Source organism: Bos javanicus, chromosome 1 (genome assembly GCF_032452875.1).
Source record: "Bos javanicus breed banteng chromosome 1, ARS-OSU_banteng_1.0, whole genome shotgun sequence".
Classification (NCBI taxonomy): Eukaryota; Metazoa; Chordata; class Mammalia; order Artiodactyla; family Bovidae; genus Bos; species Bos javanicus.
The window spans coordinates 84,201,600-84,214,330 of NC_083868.1; the positions used below are offsets into that span (position 1 = coordinate 84,201,600).

The following is a 12,731-nucleotide window of genomic DNA, read 5'->3' on the forward strand; positions in this document are numbered from 1 at the left end:
TTGGTTTTTCTGTTTCAGGTAAGGCTTCAGAACTTTAGTATGAAAATTCAATTGTAAGTCAAATATGCTTCAATTAAAAAATATATTAGAAAAATAAAGTTCAGACATCTCTTTGGAAACATATTCTGTTAGAGACCATATGTACCTATCAACAGCATAGGGAGAGGCCTCCCCAGAGGGAGATGCCATCACCCGTATCACGGTCTGCTAGGGGAGCACTAAAAGCTTATCTATTCATTTCTCCCTTCTAGGCTATCCATCCAGGATATGGCTTTCTCTCAGAAAACATGGAATTTGCCGAACTGTGTAAGCAAGAAGGAATTATTTTTGTAGGTCCTCCTTCATCAGCAATTAGAGACATGGGTATAAAGAGGTATGAGTTTATATCTTTTAAATACGGCCATAAGAAGGTTAATTAAAATGGTTTATTTTACCTACAATAGACCTAGGTAATAGGTTAATATATCTTTACGTCATCATAGGCATAACTTATGTATATGCCACTACAATGCATTACAGAAAATATTCAAGTATCAAGTATAATAATTTTTGTTGGTAATCAATATGTTGATCAGTTTTTGGGGATTAAAAAACAGGATGGAATGAACTACCATATGAAAACTGGATTGAGAAAACTAGTAGATATTTTAACAATTGTATTAATATTAGTTGTCTCAGACTATAGTCCTTTCTTTCCTATGAAGTGTTTTCTTTTTAAAGTTCCATTGTATTTTATAGACTCAGCGGTATTTGTGTTTTTCTTGTATGAAATAATTCATAGCTTTGGAGCATATTGATTTTTTTATTCTAAAGCACATCCAAATCCATCATGGCTGCTGCTGGAGTGCCTGTGGTGGAGGGTTATCACGGGGAGGACCAGTCAGACCAATGCCTGAAAGAGCACGCTAGGACAATCGGTTACCCCGTCATGATTAAAGCCGTCCGTGGCGGAGGAGGAAAAGTAAGGTTGTGCGTGCTTGTATTTTCTGTTTTGGACTAGTCTAAGTTGTTTTACTTATGCTGTAGACATAACTATCTTTCCATCTTAGGGTATGAGGATCGTTAGATCTGAAAAAGAATTTCAAGAGCAGTTAGAATCAGCACGGAGAGAAGCTAAGAAGTCTTTCAATGATGATGCCATGCTGATTGAGAAGTTTGTGGACACACCAAGGTAGCTTCAGCTCTTTTATTCTGACTCAAATTTTAAAATTAAGTTAGAAATGCAAGCACATTATGTAAAATAGAAAGTTCCAAGAGTACGTGAGTACATTAAGTTCCTCAGTCCCACTCGACCTATATTAAGGTATGCATTCCTCCAGGCATTTTCTACATGAATAGAAACATTTATACATAGACACACAGAATACAAGATACATACAGAAGAACAGTAAATAGAACCTTAGTAATATATGCTAGTATTATATGGTAGACATCTTTCTCTGTCAGTAAATGTAGATATACCTCATTATTTTTATTGGATGTTTATTGGTTCCATGATAAAGATGTAGCATTAATTCATTCATTGCATTTCTTGTTGATGGAATTTAGTCTTTTCAAAGTAAAATTCTTGTAAGAAGTTAAGCTTTATATTACAGAACTCTGTAAGCATGATCTGAGATGTTCAGAAAATGGAAATAGTTACCCAACTTGAATTGTAATTATAAGTGATATGTTAACAAATAATCCTAATAGCTTGCCCTTATTTTGCACTTAACCATGTGCCAGAGTTTAAGTATTTTACATATACTAAGTAGTAATCTTAGTATATTTCTAAGACTCTTTGCAACCCTGTGGATGTCCATGGGGATTCTCCAGGCAAGAATACTGGAGTGGGTTGCCATTCCCTTTTCCAGAGGATCTTCCCAAGCCAGGGTTCGAACCTGGGTCTCCTGCATTGCAGGCGGATCCTTTACCACTGAGCCACCATGGAAACAAGTAGTAATCTTGCTGTCCTTCCATTTGTAATCTAATTCCTGCAACAGTCCCATTAGATAGGCCCTGTTCTCTTTTTTTCAGGTGAATATACTGAGCAGCAGAGTGGTCAGCTGAATTGCCTGAGGTCTCCCAGTTAGGAATTGGTGAAGCTGAGATTTGAACCCAGGCAATTTGACTCTGGAATTCACACTCCCAGTGACCACACTAAACTGCTTCTCTGGGCACCACTATAGCAAATACCATGTGCATTTCTAATTTATTTTATTAGAAATTTTATTTTCATATATATTGCTTAAAATAAGATACTGATTGTAAAAGCTTCTTGTTTCATAGATTTTGTGTTAAATATATAGACACACACATATATAAACCTGTAAGTCAAAAGTGACTTTATCAAGAATAATTCATTTTGTAACAATAACCAGAGAGAGATTTACCTTGAAGATGATGAGCTAAAGCTTCAGTCCCGTCTCTTGTATGGGCATCTTTGAAGATTCTATACCTATTTTTTGTACTTTTCTTAAAGTGGGCTCCCAAATTGTTTTTGTTTCAAGCCTTACAAAATTTAGAATTGTCCCTGAACATGGCACAGTAAATTAAATTCATTTAGAATGTGGCAGTTTAAAAAAAGTCAGTCTCAAAATATTTTCTTCATGATAGGCATCAGGAAAAGTAATATGAATACATTACAAACTTGAAAAATACAAGAGATGGAAAACAAAATCATTATAAGTATTAGCATTTCTACATATTTGTCTTCTGTATTTTCTAGTAATAACATTTCAGTATCATGATAATCACACTATTTTGTATTCTGCTAAATAATTATCTGTTGAATTAAGGGAGGGCCAGAAGAATGTGGTGCCAATAACTGAGAAAAGTAGAAATCAAAATGTATTATATATCTGATTAGAACTATTGAGCTTTTATTTGAAAGGTTGGGATACGTAACAGTCTTCAAAGTGTACTATTTTATCTAAAAACAAAATCAGACTCCTTTCTCACTTTATATTCAGTATATATTCTAGATGGATTAAAAGTATAAATAGGAAAATAAAAACTTTAGAACTCTTAGAAAACATCAAGGCATTCCTACTAGAAACCAGCTACATCGTGTATCTAGCCAGACCCCGGCAATGCCTGAATTGGAGTGACTGGGATTTAATACACTTCCTGGTTCTCAGACACGGTGTTCCAGAATCTCTGCGTTAGATAAAACAACACAGAAAACGATCATCAGAAAAAGGGAAGTAACAAGAGTGATTTGACAACTGTAGGAATCCTAACAGAACACAGATCCTCAGAGGGAAGAGCCAAGGGAAAATGTTTCCAATTTCTGAAAAGTCAGAAAAGAGCTGTTCTGTGCTCTTGGTGTGGCCTCAAGTGTTCCTTTCAGAACTTGGAGTTCCTGCTCTAGTGTCTCCTTTCCTGGAACAGCTGAAGGATAAGGGGGAGTCAGTGGATGTGGTAAAGTCAGGGACTTGGATCTCTATAATGAAAGGAAGAATACTAGGGGGAAAATAGAATCTCTTGGGCTTTTGATTCTTAATTAACCTCACAGATGAGTTTATTCAAAATAAGGATAGCACGAATGAGTTTGGTGTTGGTAGCTTACGAGTAAATAAAAACAGGAAAGATCAAGGAGGCAAATCCAAAAGGAAGAAATCAGCTCCTATTATTTTGTCAAGAGAATATGTTGGACAAATTGGGACATTTTTAAATAGAACATTCAGTAGAAGTGATACATCAAGGAAAAAAAATATCTTCCAAGTTGTTTAATGAAGTGTTTCATGAAGTGAACAAAAAGGAACAGAAATGAGCCATTGTGCTGCAATAGGACATCGTAAGACTTGCTGGATTTTTAAAAAATTTCTTGTATGTTTGATACTTTTTATTCTAAAAGCTCAACCGAGGGCTTCCCTGGTGGCTCAGTGGTAAAGAATTCAATTGCCAGTACAGGAGACGCAGGTTTGATCCTTGAATCAGGAAGATCCCCTGGAGTAGGAAATGCGTACCCACTCCAGTATTCTTGCCTGGGAAATCTCATGGACAGAAGAGCTTGGCAGGCTGGAAGAGAGTGAGACACAATTTAGCAACTAAATAATGAAAATTCAACTGAAAAATAATTTCTGTATTACAGTGGTGAATGTGTGAGATGAACTACAGTGTGAATGTATCAAAATCAATCTCCTGGGAAGGATGCTTTCATGTTCACCAAATGGTCTGGGTTACCCTTCTTTTTTTTTAAATGTTAGGTGCATTTACTCTTAATGTGATTTCTGATAATTATACTATGTTGCACTCAACATTCAGAGAAGGCGATGGCACCCCACTCCAGTACTCTTGCCTGGAAAATCCCACGGACGGAGGGGCCTGGTAGGCTGCAGTCCATGGGGTTGCTGAGAGTCGGATACGACTGAGCGACTTCACGTTCACTTTTCACTTTCATGCATTGGAGAAGGAATGGCAACCCACTCCAGTGTTCTTGCCTGGAGAATCCCAGGGACGGGGGAGCCTGGTGGGCTGCCGTCTACGGGGTCGCGCAGAGTTGGACACGGCTGAAGCGACTTAGCAGCAGCAGCAACACTCAACATTAAAGTGCCTTTTTTTGTTTTTTGATTTAATATTAATATGTTCCAAAAAACTAATGATCCATGTAAATTTATTCCCTAACTTTTCTATGAATAAGCCTTTGTAATTTTCAGTCTGCCTTAGTTTAAAATCTGACTATAAGAGTTGCTTTTTAAAAATCCTCCAATCATTAAGAAAAATGTTGTCACTGACTTTTTGAGAATACATGACATGTGGCTATAATTTGTAATTTTGATATAGTCAGATTTATCAGTCTTTCCCTTGTCAGCTTGTATTTGCTACTTGCTCCTACTGTGAGGTCATAGATATGGTCTCCAGTGTTTTCTGAGTTTTCTTATTTCTCACTCATTCCATGTATATAATTTTTTTTCTTGAATGTTTAACCTACAAATGGAGACTTTTCATTGGGTTTTTAAATAGGCATGTAGAAGTGCAGGTGTTTGGTGACCACCATGGCAATGCCGTGTACTTGTTTGAAAGAGACTGTAGTGTACAGAGAAGACATCAGAAGATCATTGAAGAGGCCCCAGGGGTAAGGATCTTGTAAAGAAATTTGTCAGCTTTTCTATATTGTAAACCCCAGACTTTGATGTCAGAAATCTGTGAAGCTTGTGTCTCCCCCAAAGTGCTGCTGAACAGCCACTCTCCAGTAGTAGTAATCTGATTTCACTGTGGTGCTGGGGGTGAGGAGCAGATTGGTGTTCAGAGGGCACACTAGGACTTGGATCCTTCTGGATAGTGTCTAGAAAAGCTGCTCTGATCCACTTTGGACCTGACTTACAGTGAACAGCTACTGTTTCCATGCAGATTTTAAATTGTAATTAACTAGCATGTTTGACAGAGAAGTCAATGGCACCCCACTCCAGTATTCTTGCCTGGAAAATCCCATGGATGGAGGAGCCTGGTAGGCTGCAGTCCATGAGGTCGCTAAGAGTCGGACACGACTGAGAGACTTCCCTTTGACTTTTCACTTTCATGCATTGGAGAAGGAAATGGCAACCCACTCCAGTGTTCTTGCCTGGAGAATCCCAGGGATGGGGGAGCCTGGTGGGCTGTCATCTGTGGGGCGCACAGAGTCAGACACAACTGAAGCGACTTAGCAGCAGCAGCAGCAGCATGTTTGAGGAATGGAACGGTCTTGTTAATTGAATGTATTCTTTCTGAAGAAGACTCCTTAACTGCTACTTCAGATGTTCCTAAATACACTAATGGTATTCCCAACTTAAAGGTTTTATTGTATAGGAGAGCTATTTGCTCTTATTTGGCAACTTTGCCCCTTTAGAATTGTTTTCATCTCTTTGAGACCACCTCTTGATTGGCTCAGCTTGTTTTCTAGATCATGGCCTACTCCTAGAATTACCTATTTTGGGATTTACATTTCTTTGCAACCTACTACTGCTATAGGCCTCTTTTGTGTCCAAAGTTATATATGAGTTTTTTTAAATATGTATTTCTAAAAGATCATGGATCTAAAGTTTCTGGCTAATCAGTTTGTTATTCTCATACTATATTCAGACTTTAATTTCTGTTGCAGAATATATTGTACTGTTTCAAGTTGTTCAGTCACTAAGTCATGTCTGACTCTTTGAGACCCTATGAACTGCTGCACACCAGGCTTCCCTGTCCTTTACTATCTTCCAGAGTTTGCTCAAACTCATGTCCTTTTGAGTCGGTGATGCCATCCAACCACTTCATCCTCTGTCATCTCCTTCTCCTCTGGCCTTTAATCTTTCCCATCATCAGGGTCTTTTCCAGTGAGTCCACTCTTTGTATCAGGTGGCTGAAGTATTGGAGCTTCAGCTTCAGCATTAGTCCTTCCAATGAATATTCAGGGTTGGTTTCCTTTAGGATTGACTGGTTTGATCTTCTTGCAGTCCAAGGGACTCTCAAGAGTCTTCTCCAGCGTCACAATTTGAAAGCATCAATTCTTTGGCACTTAGCCTTCTTTATGGTCCAAATTTCACATCCTTACATGACTACTAGAAAAACCATAGTTTTTCCTATATGGACCTTTGTCAGCCAAGTAACATCTCTGCTTTTTAATATGCTAAGTTTGTCCTTTCCTTCCAAGGAGCAAGCATCTTTTAATTTCATGGCTGCAGTCACCGTCTGCAGTGATTTTAGAGCCCCCCAAAATAAGATCTGTCACGGCTTCCACTTTTCCCCTTTTATTTGCCATGAAGTGATGGGACTTGATGCCATGATCTTAGTTTTTTGAATGTTGAGTTTTAAGTCAGCTTTTTCACTTTCCTCTTTCACCCTTATCAAAAAGCTCTTTAGTTCTTCTTCATTTTCTGCTGTTAGAGTGATATCATCTGCAAGTCTGAGATTGTTAATATTTCTCCTGATAATCTTGATTCCAGTTTGTGATTCATCCAGCCTGGCATTTCACACAATGTAGTCTGCATATAAATTAAGTAAACAGGGTGACAATATACAGCCTTGATGTACTCCTTTCCCAATTTGGAACCAGTCTGTTGTTCCATGTCTGGTTCTAACTGTTGCTTCTTTACCTTCATACACATTGCTCAGGAGGCAGGTAAGGTGGTCTGGTATTCCCATCTATTGAAGAATTTTCCACAGTTTGTTGTGATCCATACAGTCAAAGGCTTTAGAGTAATCAATGAAGCAGAAGTAGATGTTTTTCTGGAATTCTCTTGCTTTTTCTATTACTCAGTGAATGTTGGCAATTTGATCTCTGGTTCCTCTACCTATTCTAAATCCAACTTGTACATCTGGAAGTTCTCAGTTCACGTACTGCTGAAGCCTAGCTGAAGGATTTTGAGCATAACCTTATTAGCATATGAAATGAGCACTACTGTCTGAAGTAAATGTCAACAATTTCAATAATGCTTATTTTCAAGCAGTGATTGCATAAATAAAAATCTGTTGAGCACCACTGAACAATGTTAAAAAGTTTTGCCTACTTTTGATATACATTTCTTTTTATGAACCTTTTTTTTTTTTGGCTGTGCCATGCAGGATCTCAGTTCCCCAACCAGGGATTGAACCCATACCTCCTGAAGTGGAAGTGCAGAGTCTTAACCACAGACTACCAGGGAAGTCCTTGAACATTTCTTATTAACTTGCAATCTCAAGGTTTACCTGTATTCCAAAGTAATTTTGGGGCATATGACCCATATTGTTTTATTTATCTTGAAACAAAAAGAGATTGTTCAAAGTTTTAGCATTGATACAAGTAATTTTAAGTGAACACATGGTCATGAAGGTTATTTTGGTGAATTCCCTGGTGGTCTAGTAGTTAGGACTTTGCACTTTCACTTCCATGGGCCCAGGTTCTATCTCTGATCAGAGAGCTAAGATCGCACAAGTCAAAAAGCACAGCCAAAAAGAAAAGATGGTTATTTTGTAGGTACTAAGTAATATCTGCAATTCATAGAAATTACTAATAGAATACTTTGGTATACACACAGTTGAACTGTGGTATAAGACAGTATTTCATGATGAAATAGATATTTATCCTTATTTTCTCTTTAATGTAGTATTAAATACTACATTAATACTTTAATGTAACATTAATCTTAATGGAAACCTCTAGTAGAACGAAGTACTAATGGAAATTTATTTCAAATATTTTTTCATAGCCTGGTATTAAACCTGAAGTAAGAAAAAAGCTTGGAGAAGCTGCAGTCAGAGCTGCTAAAGCTGTAAATTATGTTGGTGCAGGTATGTTAAGATTTGCTTCTAATAGAGGGGGAGGAAAAATTATTTGTGTTTTGAAAGGCAAATGAAATATATAGTTTTTAAATCACTGACTTTCAAACTTTTGACTATATCCACATTAAGAAATACATTTTACATTTGGGTCCAGTATGTGAATGTAAATGTTGGTTTATATACATGTATATTTGGGGGAAAAATCATTTAAACAGTACTTAGCCTAATTATATGTAATGCTATTTGATATTTTCTACCCTATTTTAAAATAAAATCATTAAAATGAAATTATTGCATTTTTTAAAATTAGTAAACTTTAGTTTTTTTAGAGCAGTTTTAGGTTCAGAGAAAAATTGAGCAGCAAGTTCAGAGAGTTCCCATGCCCCCTGTTCCCCTACACACACAGCCTCCTCCTCTAGCAATATCCTGCACCAGAACAGTGCTTTTGTTACAACTAATGAACCTGCGTATACACATCTTTATCACCCAGGGCCCATAGTTTACAGTTTGGGTTCACTCTTGATGTACATTCTGTGACTTTGGAGAAAAAGATAATGACTTGCATCCCACATTTATCCACCATTGTAGCGTCTTACAGAATAGTTTCAGTGCCCTAAATAGACTCTTCAGTCTTCTCTGTCTCCAGTCCCTGACAATCACTGATTGTTTTATTGCCTCCATAGTTTTGTCTTTTCCAGAATGAATCATACAGTACATAGCCTTTCCACATTGTTCAGATTGGCTTCTTTCACTTAGTGATATGTATTTAAGTTTCCTCCATATGTTTTCATGGCTTGATAGCTCATTTCTGAATTATAAATAAAGCTACTATAAACAGTTATGTACAGGGTTTTGTGTGAACATAGTTTCAGTTCATCTGGGCAAATACTAAGAAGTATGATTGCTAGATCACAGGGTAAGAATATGTTTGATTTTGTAAGAAACTACCAAACTGTTCAAAAGTGGCTGTGCCATGTTGCATTTACACCAGCTTGTGTGAGAGTGTCTGTTGCCCTGCATCCGTACCAGCATTTGGTGGTGTCAGTGTTCCAGGCTATGGCCATTCTGATAGGTGTGTATCTCAGTGTTTTAATTTGCATTTCCCTGATACTGTATGTGACAAGTTGGGAAGAACTGACGTTTTGATAATGTTGAGTCTTCCTACCCATGAACATTTCTCCATTTATTTAGTTCTTCTCAATAAATGTTTTAAATGTTTAAAATAATAAAACAAAGGAAAATTTCTATAAAAAAAAAAGAAGACATTAACATAATGTTTATTTACTGAGTAATCTCCCAGTGGGTCACTAGAAGGAGGACTTTTTTAAAGACACTTCCAAAGCCCACAGTGAAGAAAAAAAAAATGTTATGTTTTTCTCCACGAAGTTAGAGAGAGATGGGATGTCAGAGTGTGAGGTTTCTAGGGACTTGGTACACAGGAGCAGTAATGGTCCAGTCATGTTCTCACTGCTATGACAGCTGAGACTGATTCATAACTTGGGCTTGCCATTTGCTCAAAACCCCAAATATACTTTTCTATTGTTAAATTTCATGTGGCTCCCTAGTTTTGAGAATCATTTGCTGCTGGAAAGTGTGAGATGTTTTCTTCATGAAAAGCAAACTGTTTACCATTCAATGAAGGTAGCCATAAAATTTGATATGATCTTTTGTGAAAGATTTTGATTCCTATTGACTAAATGCTGTTGAAATGTGAGCACTGTATTTTATATTTTAGGAACCGTGGAGTTTATCATGGACTCAAAGCACAATTTCTACTTTATGGAGATGAATACAAGGCTGCAAGTGGAACATCCTGTCACCGAGATGATCACAGGAACTGACTTGGTGGAATGGCAACTTAGGGTGGGAGTATTTTTTCTGTTAAAGATCAGTGTTGAGAATGTGTTCCCTTCTGGACTCTTAAAAGAAGGTGTCACTTTGGATAAGGGTTCAATTCTTTGTGGTTGTCATAAGTATAGGAAAATGGGAAGATAATGGTGATGTTACATTTGATGCACTTTATGGACTCATATTTCTAATGTCACTTACCATCCTTCCCCCTTAGACCTGGGGCAGCCAACAGGTAAGCTGCTGTCACTGAGGCTTGCTTGTGACCACATTGTCTCAACACAAAGCCTTGTCTTCTACCTGAAGCCACATTATTCAGGACCAGGCTGTTATTAGAGTTTAGAGGCAGGATAGATGCTTGCCAAGGTGAAATAAGCTAAGGAAGAGTTGAGAATGAAGAGCTAAAGGAACAGTTCAGATTTATAGAGTGGTCTCTGTGCAAGTTCTGACACACTATTGATGGCCCATAAAAGGATGAGTGTGGCCATTTAGAATAAATGTCTAAAAAATGTCAAAGCACTTTGACATTGCTATGACACATCTACTGTATTCTACTGAACTATTACATCTATGGCTTCTCCTCACAGGCCTAAATCAGAGTTTTACAAAGCTTATTGCTTCAAATATTAATGATAATAACTTAGACTGTTTTGTTCTCTTTATTAAAAACAGTAGATTTTTACAGTCTATTTTTTAATATAATAATGTTTTTAAGTAGTATGAATGTTCTTAATCTCTGTAGAGTTATTTGTTCTCTATATATCCTGAATCTAGATTATTTTTTCAGTGTTGTGATGCTAAAGTTTTGATTATTTTGATAATTTTATCTTTGCAAAATTTCTGTGGACAATAATATAACATTCCTTTTGCTGCTTATTTGGGGATGATTGGTGGTTTTAATTGAGCCATAAGATTCTTCTGGCCTCTGTAGCCTTAGGAGCTACACATCAGGCTAGTAAGTGTTAGGACGTGCCAGGAAAACTGTGTTGGGTTTAGAAACTTTTGGAAAGAGTGCTTATGTTTTCAGAATTCAAGGAAAATAATTTTTCTTGAGTAGTAACCAGGAGAGTTCAGGATTTTTAAATCATGAAGGAGTAAGTGTTTCTAAGAATGAAGGAAAAGAAAGCTTTTGGATATGAGGGGGAACCAGCAGGCATTTATTTCTGCAAGTCGAGAAACTGTAAGAGCTCTAGAAAGAGAAATAGGCTTTCATTATCTGGGGAAGGTTTCTAGAGCTTAGGGATGCCACTGGACCTTATTTATGCTGTTCAAGACACTTGGGAACCTGGCTTCCAAGCAGAGGTAAAACAGTGGGTCTTACCATGTGGTGAATCAAGAGTTCAAGCTCCAGGACCTCTCTCTCGAGTCACTAGCTTCCTGGAGTGCGTGTGCAGTGATGTGAGCACCCTGGCTGCAGGCTCAGATGGTTAGCAGTGTTAGGAGAGGCTGGTGAAATGTCCAAGGTCCAAGGGATTCCAAAGAGTCAATGTCTAAGCCTGAGTGAACTCAGATGGTATAGATTTCCAAGTATTCAGAAACATGGTTGGGCCAGTCTCTTCTGGGTCCAGATAGAAGCCAACTTCAGAGGGAAACAGATAAAGATAAGTCAGGTTGAAATTGAACTATATAGTCAGAAATAAAATCACATCTTAGAATATGAACATATAGTCGTTCTTTTCCTTTTTTATGCTAAAACAAATAGAATTCTGTACCAAAATATTACAGAGAATTTTATTATAAAGGATAGGAATGAAAAAATAAAAGCTAACACTTACCGAGTATTTACTGTATGCCAGGCATTGTTCTCTGATGCATTAAGAGGTTACAGAAACTTACCCAGAATTGAGTATGCCTGAAACAGAAAAAGTATAGAGACAGAATTTGAACCCAGGCTGCAAAGTAGGGCTGCAAAGTCTCTGATTCCAAACACTGTGCCTTAAAGGCATGCAGTTTAGTCCATTTTCCTTTCATTTTCACTGTTGTAGTTCCTGATTTTTCTTATTTACAAATTTTGAGAGATGAAACCTTTGCTTGTTTTATACTTACCTATCTAATGCAGTGTGCTGCTGAGTTACTAGAGTTTTTCCCAATATCTTTAGCCATTTCAGTTTGTCATTTTCTCATCTTGGAGGAAAATACAAGGGTAGAGTGAAGAGTGACAGTGTGCCCTCCAGTAGCCTTTTCCAAATTATTCTAGTTGAAGAGAGAGATTTGGTGTATCGGTATATAAGAGCCAAAATAATAATAATTAGAGTAATGATTAACAATGCTGATTATCCTGTTTATAATCTGGTGTCCTGCAATATATATAAATAACAAAATTTAAAAACATCGTGTTCCCCTGCCTGTTTTGCTTGATCACTTGGTGGTGAAGATGACAAAGATGACAAATGCCATACTTTAGCCATAGCTGTGAATATAGTCCTGAACACCAACTAACAATTTACTATAAGAAAAGATTGACATGGTAACTGAGTGCTAATATTTTAAGTGAAAACTGAGACTATCTTGCCAGTAAGAAATTTTAGTTTCCATTATATTGATAAAGCACTGATACTGATATTTATAACTTAGTCATCAGTTTGCCTGTTTTCTCTATTTTAAAATTGTAGAGATTTATTGTAATTAATGCAATATTTCCAGGCTGCATCTGTTTTTTAATCTATTTTTGCTTTTGC

The 12,731-nt window shown here is 37.1% G+C and overlaps 1 protein-coding gene across 4 annotated transcripts in view; it reads left to right on the top strand.

Annotated features, from left to right (window-relative positions):
* The window catches only part of MCCC1 (methylcrotonyl-CoA carboxylase subunit 1), a 58,348-nt gene that overhangs the window by 21,199 nt on the left and 24,418 nt on the right, over positions 1-12,731 (top strand). For 3 of the 4 annotated variants that reach the window (XM_061414732.1, XM_061414747.1, XM_061414740.1), the window contains 6 exons: positions 252-373; positions 814-961; positions 1,050-1,171; positions 4,948-5,059; positions 8,133-8,214; positions 9,941-10,068. In XM_061414732.1, the coding sequence (XP_061270716.1) occupies positions 252-373; positions 814-961; positions 1,050-1,171; positions 4,948-5,059; positions 8,133-8,214; positions 9,941-10,068 (714 nt within the window). The remainder of the gene's footprint in view (positions 1-251; positions 374-813; positions 962-1,049; positions 1,172-4,947; positions 5,060-8,132; positions 8,215-9,940; positions 10,069-12,731) is intronic. The other variant, XM_061414755.1, reaches the window with a different exon arrangement.